Source organism: Podarcis pityusensis, assembly GCF_964106645.2.
Source record: "Podarcis pityusensis genome assembly, chromosome: 14".
NCBI classification, from domain to species: domain Eukaryota; kingdom Metazoa; phylum Chordata; class Lepidosauria; order Squamata; family Lacertidae; genus Podarcis; species Podarcis pityusensis.
Window position 1 is genome coordinate 24,108,075 of NC_138039.1, and position 18,219 is coordinate 24,126,293.

An 18,219-nucleotide genomic window follows, 5' to 3' on the forward strand; every position below is an offset into this window, starting at 1 on the left:
CATATGTCAGGAGTGCTCTGATGGTGTTTCCTGCTTGGCAGGGGCTTGGACTCGATGGCCCTTGTGGTCTCTTCCAACTCTATGATTCTATGATTCTATGACAATTGGCTGGGCCATAAAGCTCGGCACACAGCAAAAGGACGGTGCCCAAAGGGTGACTGACTATGAAGCAAAACTGAAAGAAGGAAATAACTGGAAAATAATGTACACAAGATAAGTGAACTGAACTAAAAGAGCGGTACTGTGAAGGAACTTCCCTGCAGGGGGGTGGGAATTACCTAGTCTGCATGTTCTAGAGAGGTGCCTGCTTTGGGCATCCAAAGATAGCTCAGTGGGAAGGAGGTACCCATGCATCCTTGGTGTATGTGTGTGTAGAGCAGCCTTTGCCAACCTGGTGCCTTGTAAGGACTACAATTCCCATCAGCCAGCCGTGCTGCCTGGGTGTCCAAAGCATCTGGAGGGCACCAGTTGGCAAAAGCTGGCACAAACGGTATGGGTAGGGCACCAGCCAAAACGGTAGTCTAGCTGCAGAATCTGTCATGTGACAAAGACACATGAGAGCAGAAGCAGCAAAGCAGGCTGGGAAGTGCTGGGACTGCACAGTCATTTGGGCCTACTAATTTTATTCAGGCCTAACTGCTAACTGTTGAGTCATTCTGACATGTAACTGAGCAGCCAGTTTCTCTTTTGTGCTCTCTTTAAGATGTCAGTGAGAGTCTGTCTGCCTCAGCTATGAACAGAGTCTGTATGTAATCTCAGTCAAACTGTTTGGAACCATGTTGTTTATGAAGAAGTTTATTTTAACTTAGTAAAGCTTTTATTCTTTAAAACTCTGCATTATTAATTTACGCTGCGCGTCAGAATCTACCCAACTGAAGCTCTTCGTAAGGTCACAGAACAACTGAAGAATGCTCATTTCTTTGTATTCCAAGGTTTTATAATGGGCGTCTTATATTAACTGGAAGCAGGCATAGGTTCATCACCCCATCCGCTGAAATCAAGGCCATTTATGGGGTACTTCCCCACTGCCCAACAGTTACAATTGCAGGGAAAGCAGTGTTACCTGGGTTAGTCTTGGAGCACAGAATGAAGAAACCTATGTTCACAGCCAAGAGTAGGTAAGGGAGGAGGAGGAAGTGACTGCTGAACTCCAGCTCCTGACAATAGCCAAACACTTCCCAGGCATATTCCCCGTAAACCAAAGCTTCCAAGAGCAAGTGCAGGACCACAAATGTACAGTTTCTGCAGCAAAAAGAAAAGAGGTGCATAAGGGTAGACTCCCACTCAGAAATATATCAGGCTTGTGATATTTTGCACTGGATATTGCAGCCTAAGGTGTTTTAGAGGTGAAGAGTAACTGTCCTCAGAGAAACCTAAAGGCCAAATTAAGCTATTGGTCTCCTAACTGGTCCTGTTTTGAAAACAACTGTAATAAAAGAAATAAATCTGCCATCCTAAACAGACTTGAGAGTAATCCCCATTAAACACACTTCCAAATAAATATGCACAGGATTGTACAATAAGACTACCTCTTTACCCTTTGTGAGCCTTGCTGTTTCTCTTGAGCTGGATGAAATCAGTGACATTCTGAATGCAGAAACTTTAATCCAACCAGGAAATGAAGCAAAAATACCTGCATTTGCTAAATTGGAGTAAAAGCAACAGTGAAGTCCTGTAGGTATCTCACATTACTAAATCATTTGCTCACTCTTATTTGTTTCTGTCTCCCATTATCTTGATAGTTCCTTCTTGTGTGTCACTTTCTGTATGTAACCCAAAACATAATGCTTTCATCAGTAATTTGCATTACCATGTTTTCTTTTTAATCCGAATATATTTTTGCTGGGATGCCACTCCACTTCCTTGAATGGTGAAGTGGACGCCATTACACAGCCAGTCTTGGCAACAAAAGTCACCCAGATAAAAAAGGGAAGTATCTCCATCTCCAAGGGTTACCCAAGATATACAGAAAAATCATGGCTTAAAACAGACTTGTCTAACCTGGCGCCCTTCAGATGGTTCCAACTACAACCCAGCAGCCCCAGCAGCCCCAACCAGCATGGCCATCACTGCACAAAAGAGAACGAGGAATGCAGAAGACCTGCTGCACTCTTGGAAGGCACAGGGAAGCCATCTTTGGAAGCCGTTCTGCAAAGCTGTGGCAATTCAAAGAGTTTTGCACTATAACTTTAGAGGTGTAATACTTTGTGTCTTAATGTGGAAGTGAGCCTCCTTAGAAAAGGCAACTGATAGGCATCATAGAAATACACACCTCCTTCCCCTTGCCTTTGATATCTGAGATGTATGTTTTTGTGACTCACCCTATTCTCATGTCTGTGGGTTGTTTTAAATTGTTTTAACATTGCACCCTGGAACCTTATGGTAATAAACTGAAATGATAATTTTAAAAGTGACATAAATAAAATGAAAATGTTAGTGCTACCAACCAGACAGGCAAGGAAAAGGCACAAAAGAAGGGGTAGAAGCAGTACCGTTTATGGAAGAGTCCATGAAGCACCCAATGAGCAGCTCCTTGGACTTGGGATGGAACTATACGCAACAGCACCTACATCACAGAAGACAGAGGGAGGAATTTATTTATTTTTTAAGGGGGAAATAAAAAATCCCCAATCATTGAGTTTTTTACGTTCTTGGAGTGACAGAGTAAGTGCCACATGGACAGAATGCAGCTGTATTTCTTAACTGATTCTTGACACTGGAAGAATTCAGAAACTGTTTATTTGGCATGAAGGTCTAGTTCTCAAACTGGTTTTGAGGGTGAACCACTTCAGATTGCCAGTGGGGTTCAGAAGACTAAATCTTCCTCCCATAGAAAAGAAAACTCACCCACATATAAAATTAGCTCATAGCAGAAAAGATTGAGCTAGAATTCATCTCCCTTACGTTTGGCTTTCTATGTGTAAAGGTTTTTGTAACTGTATGGAGAAGCATCCACTCCCATGAGCTCCTTACCCGCACTACTGAAATGGTACAACCCAGACTCAAGTCTACCCCTTTTGCTGTTTTTAGGAAATGGCATTTGCATCTCTTCTGAAGAGAACGCAGATGGAGGAGAATTTGTGGTCCTCATTTGCTGGATTCCAGTTCCCATCATCTGTAACCACTGGTCATGCTCTACCTTTATCTGTTCTTATTGTTGCCTGTTTATGTGCCTATTTATAATTACTTTGTGTGTGTGTGTATTAAATGTAAATTGTTAAATGTAAATAAATAATCACCACTAGTCAATTCTCTTTCACATACAAGTCACGATATCTTTGGCATAGAAAAATGCTTTCGTTCTATCACAAGATTGAAGAGCCAATGATGGATGGGAATACCTGCCTTTACCTGCAATATGGAAGAACAGGATTGACACACAGACTGAACATCACCATTTTGTGTAGATGCTCCTCTGGCAGCATGAAATAGAGATTGGTGGGATGGAAGCTGACCTGTCATCATGCTAGAAACAGTGCTGGCAAATTTTAAGTACCACTGTTGGCAAGTGGGCACAGCAGTGGGGTGACAAACTGATGTGATCATTCCTTACCTGAGTTATGCAGGTAATAAGCCTTGAGGGGATGCTTTGCTTCCTTCCGGAATAGAAACAAACAAGGAGAATGGTCAGCAGAACCAGAAACACATAGAGGAGGAAGAGGCTCAAGAAGTCCATCCTGCCCTACAAAATCCAAAAAGCAGCTGATTAAAGAGGAGCCAATTCCAACAGGGAAAAAGTGCAGGGAACCCCCACAAATATACTACCAAAGAAAGGCTGTATCTAACAGTCCAGGAACAAGCTTTGTGCCTGCTCCCTGCCCACTTGCCTCACCCATTGTGTGCCAAGATTTGGCGCTGATCTCTTGGTTTGCCAGTTCATAGCTTCCCATAAAACATGCCAGGATATTGGTCTCTAAGCTAGGTGTGTGAGCAGGCGGACCTGTTTCTTGGATAAGAATATGACCATAAGGAAAGCCTGCTGGATCAAGTCAATGGCCCAACCTGTTCTCAACTGCAGCCAAACAGGTATCCCAATTGGAAACCCACAAGCAGGATTCAAGAACAAGAGAACTCTCCTGTCCTGTGGTATTCAGAAGCATTATTGCCTCTAACTGTGGAAGCAGAGCATAGTCATTGTGACTAGTAGCCATCGGTAGCCTTGTCCTCCCTGAATTTGTCTGATTTCTTTTGCCTGTCCTGAATCTCCCAACCTCCAGCCTTCTTGCATGTCCCCACTAAGTTCCAGTCTTATGACTGAGAGAAGTAGGCAAACTCCCTGCTCACCTCCTCCACACCGTCAGGCACCGTTTCATCCTGTTCCCCCTCCCAACATTGTATGTCTTGTTTTAGTGCAGGGCATGAGGAATAGCTGTGCCCAAGTGGCACTATTACAGGTGCCACAGAATACTTCTCCGCCGCTGGTAATAACTCAATTTTTTAGAACAGCAGCACCTACACTTGTGACTTCAGCCATTGTAGAATATTACATTGTTTTGTGGTTTTTACTTTAACTATCTGTGTTTTTATCTTGTATTTTTATCTTGTGAACTGCCCTAAGGTCTTTTGATCAAAGGCGGTATCTAAATCTAATAAATAAATAAAAAAAACAATAAAATACTCTTTGAAACTCTCTGCCTATTCATATCAGCAGGGCACTTTCACAGCACTCTTTTCAGCACCTGCTAAACACATTCTTGTTTAGACAAGCCTACTCAGATAGGGTAGAAGATAACTTTTCAAAGGTCTTACATTATGGTTAGCAATTTCTGGTGATTTTATTGGGGGGGGGGGTTGTAAACCGCTTGGAGGTTTGTTCGTTTTCACAATCCAGTTGTGTATAAATTTTACAAAATACTGCCTATAAATAACGCCCATTAGCCCACCCAACATGGCCAATGCTCAGGGATGATGGGACTTGGGAGACTGCAGGCTCCTTGGGGCAGAGCCCGTCTTCCCACATGTTTGAAGCCATTTAAACCCAAGACCCGCGAGCTGCCCTCCTGAAGGGCTGTGGGGGATTTCCTCTGCTTGGCGGAAGGAGAAAATCCGGGGCCAGAACACAGCCTGCCCCGCTCCCACTCAACCCACCCCCCTTAAGAGCTACATGCAGCGGCCTTCAAGAGGGGAGGACTAGCAGAGCGACCCCCGCCCTATCCATTGAAGCAGAGTTGCCGGGGTTGGGGAAGGCGCGTTGCCTGGCAACAGCGCCAGAAGCAGGCCGCTTTTCGCTCACGTGATTCCAAGTTAGGGCGCCGCCATGACGGAGCCGGAAGCGGGTGGAGAACGGCGAGTCCTAGAGCGCCGGAAGCCTCACGGTGCCACTTGACTGAGGAAGGGCGCGTTACCACGGAAACGCGAGTGCGGCCAGCGATGACGTCAGGGACCCAAGGACTTTTGCGGTCGCGCCACGGCACCGCCCCTTGCTCAGGATTAAATCGACGGGGTAGCTGACCCCGTAAAATTCCTCTTCTGGGGTGGTTTAGGTTTGCTAGCTGGCTTTCCTAATCTGGGACCGCGGAGGGAGGCCATAACTGCTCCGGATTAAGTGATGCAGGCAATGTCTAGGGTCACGCCTCTCTCATGTCCTGCATAACGGGGCGAGGGGGGGGGTTGGTCGGTTCATTTATTTAACAAAATTTATACATTGCTTGATTATTATTTTTTAAAAAAACAAAACCTCAAAATGCCTTACAATAAAGATAGCATAATGAAATTGTCAATAAGAATTAACAATAATTTAGCACTTTTGAATACAGTTAAAATAACACTTCAGATAGTAACAACAACAACAACAATTTTATTATTTATACCACAACCCATCTGGCTGGGTTTTCCTAGCCACTCTGGCCGGCTTACAACATATCTAAAAACATAATAAAAACACCCATGCTTAAAAACTTCCCTAAACAGGGCTGCCTTCAGATGTCTTCTAAAAGTCAGATAGTTGTTTTATTTCCTTGACATCCGAAGGGAGGGTGTTCCACAGGGAGGGCGTCACTACTGAGATTAAAACTCGCATCAGTTTTCTAAATGGGCTTATCTGAACAATAATGTTTGTAGTAGGCACTGAAAAGAGTATAGTGAAGTCTCCTGCCTGATATCAATGGATATTGATATCAGCTCTTCCCTAGAGCTCTTCCCTCATTGTCACATCCATACCAGTTCCCAGGATTCTTTGGGTGAAGCCATGTACTTTAAATGTATAACATGGATCTAAGTCATGAGTAGGCAAACTAAGGCCTGGGGGCCGGATCCAGCCTAATCGCCTTCTAAACCACAGACAGTCCGGGAATCAGCGTGTTTTTACATGAGTAGAATGTGTCCTTTTATTTAAAATGCATCTGGGTTATTTGTGGGGCATAGGAATTCGTTCATTTCTTTCCCTTCAAAATATAGTCTGGCCCCCACAAGGTCTGAGGGACAGTGGACCAGCCCCCTGCTGAAAAAGTTTGCCGACCCCTGATCTGAGTTGTAGAAGCCCATGATGCAGTTTATTCACAGCACAGAAGAACAGAAAAATGAATAGTAGTTCCATATGGCTGAGGAAGATTGAAGCCTTCTCCAGTATTCCTTCAGCTCACTGTGGGTAATTGGATCAGTCTCTAGCCCTGGGGCTTTCCCAATAAATCCTTTTCTAATGGTGAAGGCTGGATTTAGATCTTGGACTCCCTGACCCTACACAAATCGCTTAATGCTGGCTGCAAATATTTGATTTCTGTTTATGGGACATAATGGAAATCTCTCCAAGGGGTCAAGATAAGGACAGAGAGAAAAGTGAATGGGAAAGGCTCTGTAGAAAAGTAGCTGTTTCCATGGTGCCTGTTCCCTTGCATTTCAGCTTCCTCAACCTGGTGCCCTCTAGATGTGTTGGGTTACAACTCCCATCAGGCCCAACCAGCATGGCACTGAGTTACAGGAAGCTGAAGTAGAGGATATGTGGCCATCTGATGGATGTTGTTGTAGTCCAAAATGCTTTGAGGGCACTAGATTGGGGGAGGCTGGCTTGGAGTCTTGGGATTGTTTATGTCAAACCTCAGTCACTGTACATTTGTATATCACTGTTCCAATCTCAACTATCCTGACCATAGCTGTCAACGTTTCCCTTTTTTAAAAGGGAAATTCCCTTTTTCCGAATAGGATTCCTTGCAAGAAAAGGGAAAAGTTGACAGCTATGATCCTGACACCTGCTGGAAGTGCCCCTCTGCCAGGAATGGAACATCCAATACACTCTTGCCTTGCCTTGCATATGACTTTAACTCTCAGAAGATGGAGGAAGGAATAAGCAGAGCTGCCATACACCTGGAATTTCTTGGACATACCATGGATTTGTCCGTCAAAAATAGTGTCCGGGCATAATTTTTGAAAAGTGGCAAAAATGTCTGGGAAAATCTGGACATATGGCAGCCCATATTGGAAGTTTTGATTTTTTGGATCAGCAACCCTGGACACAGAGTCATTCATAAGCCCTTGTTGGGTTTGGTTAGTCAACTGGCTGTGGGGGTCACCTAACAGTAGCGTTCTCCGGCCCATGTTTTACCATCTTGTAAACAAGAATATAAGAGGAGACTTTTTATAATATAACCTTATTGAGCTTACCTTTGTTGAAAGAACACCAGCTCTAACAAATGTGTCTCTGAGATTGTCTGTTGCTTCTTCTTAGCTTGAAAGGTTCAAGCCAATCCTGAATTTGTAGCAGCAACATGCACACATCATCTCTGGGTTCAGCATCCACCCCATATATGCTCTCTTAAGGAAAATTCTGGGTTGAGAGAATACTCAACAGCACAGCTCATCGGGGTACAAGTCCCCTGTGGATCCATGTGGTCAGTAAAAGAAGGAAATTCCAGCCAAGCAATTTGGAGCAAAACAGCAGTCATTAGACTTAGATCCTTTATTGTTGTGCAACAGGTTCAACAGCAGCGAGTGAACCCAGAGCATGAGGCGACATTGACTTTTAAAATTTTCCCACCATATCCCAGAATACAGTTCGCACAGCATCATCAATATATCATTGGTACATCACTAATATGTCACAAAAGGGGAAGGTTACACATGAATAGCATAGGCAACAGAACTTCCTTTGTATGTCTGGAGCCTGAGGCAAGTCTGGTGATGAGATTTGGCTTCCCTTGGAGAACAATGAGCCCAGCAATTGTCACCTCTGGGCATTTCCTGGGGTAGGAGGTGTGTACACATGTCTTCAAGGGGTTGATTTTATATGATTTATAAAGCTAGGTATCTTCCCTGAGCTGTCAAGTCGAAAGGATACATTCAGGCATAATATTTGTAACATTTAATAACTTTAAAGATGTGCTCCCCCCTGTAATTTCCCTAACAGCTCTAAGCTGCTTAAATCTTTTGAGAGCTGGGAAATTCCCTAGTTGCCTCTGTAGCTGCAGAGAAGCTGCCTCTCTCCCAGACGTTTGCACTCCTTCGCTCCCCGCCAAGGTCAGCCTGCTAATGACTGTCCTATTAGGTTACCGTGCCTGGATAGAGTTTGCCATAGAAACTCAGGCGCTTGCCCCACAGGTCTGAAATTGATCCAGAAGTGCTGAAACTGCCGGGATGGTTTAGCTGGGTAACAGGTCCTCATTCTGTGCTACTGGTGCAGGCTAGGCCCTGCGCAAGAGAGGTAAGCTTTGCCTGACATGCATTCATATGGAGGAAGGGAAAGGGAATCAGGGTGAATGAACACAGAAGACTTCTTAAATTATTGTCAAAGGAGCTCTTGCAAAAGGAAGCAAATGTTTTTGACTAACGACAGCTTTTTAAAAATAACAAACCCATCACAGTCTGCAAGCTGCATCTTTTCAGTTGTGTCAGGGTGGAGGATGCGGGGGTGTGTGTGTGTGCTATTAGAATAGCCCTGAAAATTAGCACAACACATTTCTGAGGCATTAGCAGGATGCAGCAATTAGTGGCTGAAGCTTTGACACCCAGGGAGAAGTGGAGCAGGCAGGCCCTACCTTCTCTCTCTCTCTCTCTCTCTCTCTCTCTCTCTCTCTTTCTCTCTCTCTCTCTCTCTCTTTCTCCCTCCCCCCCCCACACAGCAGTGCAGAACTGGCACTGTCCACAGGTGCCACCACATACCCATTCCTTATTTGTGAGAACTTCTCCTTTTAGTGTGGCAGCACCTACACACTGGAACTCCCTGCCAATTGATATCAGGCAGGTGCCTTCACTGTACCCTTGCTAAAAAAATATTTTTGTTTAGACAAGCCTACCCAGATGTTTAGAAAGTTGAAGCAAGTTTTCATCTGTTTTCAGTTTATTGTTATTTTAACTTCTTATTGATAATGTTTTATCTTTTTTTGTAAACCATGTTGATTATTTTTTTTTGCCTTTTACAATCTAGTGTATAAATTTTATGAAATAAATAAACATGCTTTATGGGTGCATGTAGCTCTAATTGATATGTACAACAGTGCAGCTAAAATGGAATCCTTGTGGTGTGGCATTGTTAGGTGCTTTAAAAATCTGGGGCCTAGAAACAAAATTTACATATGCTAATTAATAGGTGTAGATGCAAATTTTAGAATTTCAGTGCCACAGAAGGCAAGTCAATTAGTGCCCCTCCAACTCTCCCTTGATAGATTCTTCAGTTAACTTGCACCCCAAATCAGTTCCTCTTCAATTTACTCACATATTAATTCTCCAACAGAGCCTGCCCCAAATCACTTCATTTCCCCTCCATTTACCCACTTTCATTGCCCTCCAATTTTTCTCTAGATAAAGTTCAGTTACATGAATATCTTACTTCAAATTAATATTCAACCCAGTAACCCAGACCATTGCCCCCTTCCCACCCAATTCAGTTCCCCACAAACGCATCACCCACTTAGAAGCACGCAGATCTCTTAGAAAAAGATTCATGTCCTCTTATTCCAAGTCCATCAGACTCAATATTGCCTACACCAGGGGTCAGCAAACTTTTTCAGCAGGGGGCCGGTCCACTGTCCTTCAGACCTTGTGGGGGGCCGGACTATATTTGGGGGGGAATGAACAAATTCCTATGCCCCACAAATAACCCAGAGATGCATTTGAAATAAAAGGACACATTCTACTCATGTAAAAACACACTGATTCCCGGACCACCCGTGGGCCGGATTTAGAAGGTGATTGGGCCTGATCCAGCCCCCGGGCCTTGGTTTGCCTACCCACGGCCTACACAATGACTGGCAACTGCCCTCCCGGGTTTCAGGCAAGGGACATTCCGAGTCCTGTCTCTCAACCCGGGAGCTTCTACATGTAAATCAGGTGCTGTGGTTTCAGTCCTCATGGTTTTGAATAAAGGTCTGGTAGCCTTAGCTAGATGGGCTGATGCTATGGCACAGTTCAAGGCATATCTTCTTTGTGATGGCATCTGCCTACCTCCTTCCAAAGCAAACTGCCGCTGTCCTCCTGTCTCAACCCACGTGAGCCTTGTCTGCTGTTGCATTAGCGTCGACTTCAATTTGCTCACACAACACCCAGACTGGGCCTCTAATCCAGTTTAGCTCTTGACTGGTTCTAATTCCCCTCAGAGGCCTCAGAGACAAGAAGACATGGTCATTGTCTGGGTTTGACTTAGTCGATCCATCTACCCACTTGGTCGTAATATTCTCCCCCCCCCCCCAAAAAAGCAGGCAAGTGGGGAGACAATGGAGGGAAGGAGTAGGGCTCAGCTGTGCTGGAGCTCAGTCACATCTTCCTAGCTGGAGGGAATGGGAAGGTAAAAGCTCCAACCCAGGTTGGGTGAACTTCTCGAGTGACTTGGCCTTCCACATTCTCAAGAACGTGGCCTGGTCAGCACTGTGGGCTTGGGAGAGTCTTGTACCCAAGTCCTCCATTTTCCGTGGCAAGTGAAGCTTTCGGGTAGGGGAAGCAGCTTCCCAAGCTGAAGAGAACCACAAAACTCCAGACCCCGCGGAGAAATGACGGCGGCCTTCTTCGCAAGACCTCAGCCAGATCCCAATGGCCTGCAATTTCTGTAAGTCTTTACTTAAGACCCAGGAGTGGAGGAACGAGGTGGCTTCTTCAGGCAGCTGTCACCGGGGTGGGGGGCAACCTCACTGAGCTCCTCCGCCATTTTCCTCTGTGTATGGCCTGTCCTGAGCTTCACACCCCCTGACACAACTGCCCTGCTGGAGGATGCTGCCCCATTGTCAGGACCAAAGTAAGGGCCTGTCAGGTGAGTGTGCAGGAGGTATATACAGAAAGGATATCCAGGGACAGTGTTTGAGTCTGATCCCTCCTGCAGAACCTGGACCCTGTGTCTGTGTCTCTGTTGTGCATTTCCATTGTCTGTGAGTAGCCGCTTTAGTTGAGGGGGCTGTGTCTGTCAGCAAGATCAGGCCCACCCAGACTGCACCTGTTCTGGAATTGTTTTTAGACATTTTGTTTAATCCGTTGTGTGTTTGCCTCCCTTGGAGAGGAAAGGTGGGATATATATATATATATATATATATATATATATATGAATGAAAGGGAATATTGTTGTCCAGAATGGGATGTACATAGGAAGCTGCCTTACTCTGAGACCAGTGATCCATCTAGTTTAGTACTGACTGCACTGACTGGCAGTAGCTTGCCAGGGTTTGAAGCAGGGGTTTCTCTCCCAGTTGTACCTGGAGATGCCATTGAGGATTGAGCCTGGGACCTTCTGCATGCAAAGCAGGTGTTCTGAGTCACAGCCCTTCTTAAAATAATAATAATAATAATAATAATCAGATCCCTGGTCCATCTAGCTCAGTACTGCCTACACTGACTGGCAGCGGCTCTCCAGGGTTTCAGGCAGGGGTCTCTCCCAGCCCTGCCAGATGCTCCAAGTGTGCCTATTTTCCAGGGACCTCCCTGATTTAGAGAAGCCTGGTTTCTGATTTGATCCCAGAATGTCCCACTTTTCCTTAGGATGTCTCTGTTTTCATTGGAGAAATGTTGGAGGGTATGGTGTTATCTGACCCCTGAGCCATCTGAAGGCAATTCTGTATAGGTAATTTTTTTTAAAAAAATATAAAAATATATGTTTTTATATATGTTGGAAGCTGCTCAGAGTGGGCTGGGGCAACCAAGTAGGATGTGTGGGGTATAAATAGTAAAATTATAATTATGGAAGGGGATGTCCTTATTTCCATCAGATAAATGTTGGAGGATATGCCCTACATGGAACTGCCACCAGGGATTGGACCTGGGACCTTTAGTCTCCAAAGCAGATGCTCTGTCAAGGAGCTACAGCCCCTCCCATAGGTCTGATCCCATTTAGGATAAATAAGGAACAGACAGCCAGACATCTAATTGTAAGTTGGGAGTTGAATGGCAATGAGGTCCAATGGCAAATTTACTTCATATCTCTGACAAAGTAGGCTCGAGGCCACAAAAGCTTAGGTCAAAATAAATTAAATCGCTAGTCTTTCAGAAGCCATAGAACTTCTTTTTTTTTAATGTTGTTGGAAGAGACTATCATGTTGTCCTCTTGGGAAAGTTCTCAAAGGAGTGGTTGATCACACAAATGTTGGTATTTGTGTTTGAAATTGTGCATATGGTTGGAAAGAACTTGATTAAGACCACATTTGCACCATACATCTGAGATGTACAGTACTGTGATGCCTCTTTAAACAGTCATGGCTTCCCACCCAAAGAATTCTGGGAGCTGTAGCTTGTCAAGGGTGCTGGGAGTTGTTAGGAGGGTCATATTCCCTTCACAGGGCCACAATTACCAGAGTTTCCTAGGAAGAGGGATTGACTGTTAAACCACTCTGGGAGTGGAAACTGGGTGGCGGCGGGGGTGGAGGTCAAGGGGTCTCCTAACAGTCCTAATAGCACCCTTGACAGCTTAGCAACCTGGGAGCTGTCTTTTTTTAAAAAAATAATATTTATTAAGATTTGAAAGGTTACAAAAAGAAAAAATAGAAAACAGCATATTAAGCAAAAACAGAACATCACATCACAATAAAGAAAAGAAGAAAAAAGAAATAAAGAAAAAAGAAAAAAGAAAAAAATACAATGAATCTTCCCATAACTTATCTTTCATTTGCTTGTTTCCTTGACCTCCTCACACCTCCCTTTTTTGTATTCTAGTTCAATTAGCTATTTCAGCAAGTCCTTTCCATCTTTTCCAGTTTTTGTCCTCTATTTTATCTTAATATAATGTAACTTTACTTTCCCTCCTTTCACCATTTAACAATCTATTTTTTCTTAAACCTTTATAGCATTTCTGCTAAAACCACATTACTTCATTCCAACATCCTTCTAACATTCCTTAATTTTACAGTGTTTCTGTAAATAAACTTTAAATTTCTTCCAATCTTCTTCCACCAACTCCTCTCCCTGGTCTCGGATTCTGCTAGTCATTTCCGCCAGTTCCATGTAGTCCATCACCTTCATCTGCCATTCTTCCCGGGTGGGTATATCTTGTGTCTTCCAATTCTTCGCGATGAGTATTCTTGCTGCTGTTGTGGCATACATAAAGAAAGTTCTATCCTTTTTTGGCACCAATTGGCTGACCATGCCCAGGAGAAAGGCCTCTGGTTTCTTCAGGAAGGTATATTTAAATACCTTTTTCATTTCATTATAAATCATCTCCCAGAATGTCTTAATCCTTGGGCACGTCCACCAAAGGTGAAAAAATGTACCTTCAGTCTCTTTACATTTCCAACATTTATTATCGGGCAAGTGATATATTTCTGCAAGCTTGACTGGTGTCATGTACCACCTATAGATCATTTTCATTATATTCTCTCTTAGGGCATTACATGCCGTAAACTTCATGCCTGTGGTCCATAACTGTTCCCAGTCAGCCATCATAATATTATGTCCTACATCTTGTGCCCATTTAATCATAGTTGATTTCACCGTTTCATCCTGAGTATTCCATTTCAACAGCAAGTTATACATTCTTGACAAGTTCTTAGTTTTGGGATCTAACAGTTCTGTTTCCAATTTTGATTTTTCCACCTGGACCTGGGAGCTGTCTTTTGTTAAGGGTGCTAATTGTTAGGAGGCTCTTATTCCACTCATGGCACTGCAGTTCCCAGATGGGTTTATCTGTTAACCCTTCTTCACAGGAAACTCTGTGAGGGGAAAATGGGTCTTCTAATAACTCTCTCCTGCCAGATTTTTTTTTTTTCCGGGGGGGGGGGGGGAAACCACAACTGTTTAAAGTGCTGTCCTAGTGTTTTAGATGTCTGGTGGGAACATGGCCTGAATCAAGGAACTGTTCTTTCCATGAGGGAACCAGATTCAGCGGCTGACCTTTCCGTGCTCTCCTTTTCCCCAGTCACCGCCATGCCAACTACCAACGATGGGTGGCCTGAGGAATTTGGGTTCAAGATCAGCGGGAATGGCCCTTGCTACATCTTGGCAGTGGAAGAAGGGAGCAGCGCCCAGCTGGCCGGCCTCCAGCTGGGAGACCAGATCCTGGAGATTGAAGGCCAGCACGTCTCCTCCATGAACGCTGAGGCGCTGGTTGCCCTGGCGAGGCAGTGCGAGAATGTGCCCCCCAGCATTGGGGTGGTCTCGCGCATCCAGCAGGTGGAACTCAAGCCGGGCCAAGAGGGGCGCTTTGGCTTTACTCTGGCGTGCGAGGGAGGATGCCCCTTGCAAGTGGGGAGCGTGGATCCTGCCTCGCCAGCCTCCGAATGCGGGGTCAAAGCTGGAGACTACATCCTGGAGATCAACGGGACCCCAGTTAAGCTCTATGAAGAGGCGGCTGTCATGATCCAGGCGTGCCAGGGAAAGGGCCTCAGGTTGGGGCTCCTGCGCCTCGGGCGGCAGCAGAAGTGGGCCAGCAGCAGCGTGCGGGAGTTTGTCCAAAGCGCTGACGCCATCCATCAAGAGCGGAGGCAGAAGGCGCATGAGTTCAGCAAGAAGGTAAGGCTGTCTTTGAAACAGGAGCCTTTGGCAGAATTTGGACTACAAGTCCCATCAGCCCCAGCCAGCACAGGAATGAAAGGAATTGTGGTCCAGATCATCTAGAGCAGTGGTTCCCAAAGTGCCACCCTCCTGGGGGGCAGTGGGATTGCCTATTCGGTTGCTAAGAGGCAAGCAGGCGGCAAGGGGGTGTTGGAGGTGCAAAGGACTATCAGGCTTTGAAAAGCTGGGATCACTGGATCAAGTTTATCCATTTTGCTGAATTAATTAAACTAAATGGCTATACAGTGGTACCTCGGGTTATGTACTTAATTCATTCCGGAGGTCTGTACTTAACCTGAAACTGTTCTTAACCTGAAGCACCACTTTAGCTAATGGGACCTCCAGCTGCCGCAGCGCCGCCAGAGCACGATTTCTGTTCTCATCCTGAAGCAAAGTTCTTAACCCGAGGTACTATTTCTGGGTTAGTGCAGTCTGTAACCTGAAGCGTATGTAACCTGAAGCGTATGTAACCCGAGGTACCACTGTAAATGAAAAAATACAGGTGGTGACAATTCAATTGGATCTTAAATGTATGGAGAATGAGGGGCAGAGACCTCTCATGGCAGCGTTTTTGGGTGACAGCACAACAGCATCGCTGGGGCAAGATGTGTTAGTGGGAAAGAGAAACATTCTCTTTGTTCCTCCCCAAGGTGTAGACTAAAAAGTCCCGATGAGCTGTAATTCTGAAATTTCACACTGCAGTCTCCCTTTGAAATTCCTTTGTCAGAAAATCTTTTAGATCAATGCAGCTGAGTGTCTTGGGAGATACAGCTTTTAGATCAGCCGTGGAGTATCCTGGGAGATGGAGACGTTCCCTCACTAGCTTTTGAAAGTTGCCCTTTCTAATGTCAGATTCGTGCCTGTTAATTCTTCCACATGGAGACTGTTTGTCCTACGTAGAAGCCAGAAGGACATTGGTGGCAGATAACGGCATATAACATGTTGGAAGATGAACAAATATATGAACCCTGGATACTGCAGCTGAAGATGCTCTTAGGACATGGAATGATGTTGCCATGTCCTTTTGTGATGTCACAGACCATCTGTAGCTAACGGCAACAGTTCACCCTCCCCAGGCCTGACATTGTGGGGGCATCTCACCAGCAACTCACTTATTAAATTTTTTTCCTTTCGTGTATGCTAACACCAGGGAGGGGTATATCATATAACTCAGACAGAATAGACATTACACTTGGATGTATTTTGAAAAACACTTATTTGGAACTATAAGTTGGCATGCTTTCTAAAGGGACGGGAATGTCTTGAGAAAGCCTTGTTGACTTCAGCCAGCCCATGGCCTCCTTCCATGCTTCCATGCACAGTCTTGGGAAAAACTCACCAGCATCAGACGTCCCTGGGGCAGGAGGAAGAGATGGTGGTGGGGAATGGCTACAATCCGACAGCATCATCCGGGCACCTCCACTGGCTTCAGCCTGAAAACTGAATCTCTAACGTCAGCCTGCCCAGTGCCAAAAGTTCCTTCTATTCATGAATATCCACCAGTCACCTTTCGCACATCCCATTTACACGCTTATACACACGTGTCTCAACCACATTCAAAACCTCCCATTCACAGACACAAACACACGGCCAGCCGACATCCATGAAGAACGCCATTTGCTCATCTTTCACTCTCCATTCAGCCTTGCTTCCAAATGAGAACCCCACTGGCTTCCACCCACCAAACATCTGCCAACTTCCACTAGGTCCATCACCACACATCAGCCAACTTCAGATCATGGATATCAGCCAATCCCTCTTAGGAAGTAAACTTGCCTTGTTATCGTTCCATATGCTCCTGCAGCATCCTTCATAACATCTGCCACTCACCTGCCAATTTGTCTCCTCCAAGTGGAAGAAGACTGGGGAATGCTGAATATCACAACTGCTGCCCAGTGTGTTCTGCTGGAGAAGAGGAAAAAGCCCCACCTTTATATCCACTCAGCAGACATGTGCCTTTGTGACATCACAGTCAGTCCTCAGCCAATGGTCACAGAGTAGGGTGCATCATCAGAACCTCTTCAAGCCTCACAGTTGTGGGTACACCCCAGCAGTGATTCATTTGTGTGTGTGTTTGTTTATGGTTAGAAATACCGTATTTTTCACTCCATAAGACGCACCTAGTTTTTAGAGGAGGAAAGGGGGAAAGCCCCATTTTTTGGGGGGGGAGGGAAATCAGCTCACCGTTGTACAGCTTCTTTTGCAAAGGAGAAAAGCTGCTTTTTTTGAGGATTACCTCAAAGTTGTTGAGCTTACTTTGCAAAGGGAAAAAATCCTGTTTTTATGGGGTTCAACTCGCAGTTCTGCAGCTTCTTTAGGAAAGGAAAGGGAGCCATTTCTACAGTTTCCAGACAGATAATCTAATCAGCCAGTCACATGTCTCTGGGGAAACAAACAGCCTCTGTCTGCAGAACATTCGACAATGGAGGCCTGGGCAAGGGGGCGGGGCCAGAAAGGGAGCCAGCGATTGGGCACACATTCACTCCATAAGACGCACAGACATTTCCCCTTACTTTTTAGGAGGAAAAAAGTGCGTCTTATGGAGCGAAAAATATGGTATTTATTACAAGCCACCCTTCATGGGTACAGTTACTGAACCAGGGAAGATTGTTCAGTCTGAGGACCACCCTCCCACATAGGCAACATCTCAGGGGCTGCATACCAGCAGGGGGCAGGGGCAGGGGCAAAAATTAGATGTGGCCAGATGCAAGGATGGGTGGAGCAGCAGATGTGGCTCTTTTCTTTGCACAGGAGTCTCCACTCCAGCTGTGCAAAAGTCAAAAGTTTACGCACTCTCCTGCCTCTCCAATTCAGGAAAGCAAGAGGCATCACGCAGTTCATGAACACATTCCAGCCGGGCAAAAACACCTGAGGAGTGTGTGGAGCAAGGCCAGCAAGGGGTGTATCCTGGAGAGAGCCTTGGGGGCCAGAAAGTATTCTGAAGAGCCACATTTGGCCTGAAGACTGGAAGGCCTCCATCTGATCACAAACTAATGATTTAAAAACTCCAAGGGGTATCTCCAACCTCAGTCACATTCAGAGTAGTCCCAGTGAATCAATCATCATTTAAGAGTAACAGAAGAGCCATCTAGTGATTGATCAATTAAAACCCTGTTTCTCCAATTTATATTCCTCCCCCCCCAATTGGTAAAGGATGCCTCTGAGCATGAGCAAAGTGCTATCTTCATTGGGGTAAGCGCAAAAAACGCCCTGCTCAGAGAACAGAATCTAATAATACAAAAAGAGATTGTGAAGAGCTCCAAAAGGACCTCTCCAAAGGACCTCTGTAGTGAGTGGTAAAATGGCAAAGGCAATCCAATATAAACAAGT

The 18,219-nt window shown here is 45.2% G+C and overlaps 2 protein-coding genes across 10 annotated transcripts in view; one reads left to right on the forward strand and one right to left on the reverse strand.

Moving 5' to 3' along the window:
• The window catches only part of ZDHHC4 (zDHHC palmitoyltransferase 4), a 23,573-nt gene extending 6,835 nt beyond the window's left edge, over nt 1-16,738 (reverse strand). The window contains exons 1-4 of one of the 7 annotated variants that reach the window (XM_080981726.1): nt 4,750-5,195; nt 3,554-3,682; nt 2,493-2,566; nt 1,064-1,242 (exon numbers count right to left, since the gene is read on the reverse strand). In XM_080981726.1, coding sequence (XP_080837852.1) covers nt 1,064-1,242; nt 2,493-2,566; nt 3,554-3,682; nt 4,750-4,890 — 523 coding nt within the window. In that variant the 5' untranslated portion in view covers nt 4,891-5,195. The other 6 variants (XM_080981725.1, XM_080981721.1, XM_080981724.1 and 3 more) reach the window with 6 other exon arrangements.
• GRID2IP (Grid2 interacting protein) overlaps nt 7,606-18,219 on the forward strand; it is a 69,775-nt gene continuing 59,161 nt past the window's right edge. For 2 of the 3 annotated variants that reach the window (XM_080981683.1, XM_080981684.1), the window contains exon 1: nt 12,994-14,847. In XM_080981683.1, coding sequence (XP_080837809.1) covers nt 14,062-14,847 — 786 coding nt within the window. In that variant the 5' untranslated portion in view covers nt 12,994-14,061. Of the gene's footprint in view, nt 8,633-12,993; nt 14,848-18,219 lie in introns of those variants that run through there. The other variant, XM_080981685.1, reaches the window with a different exon arrangement.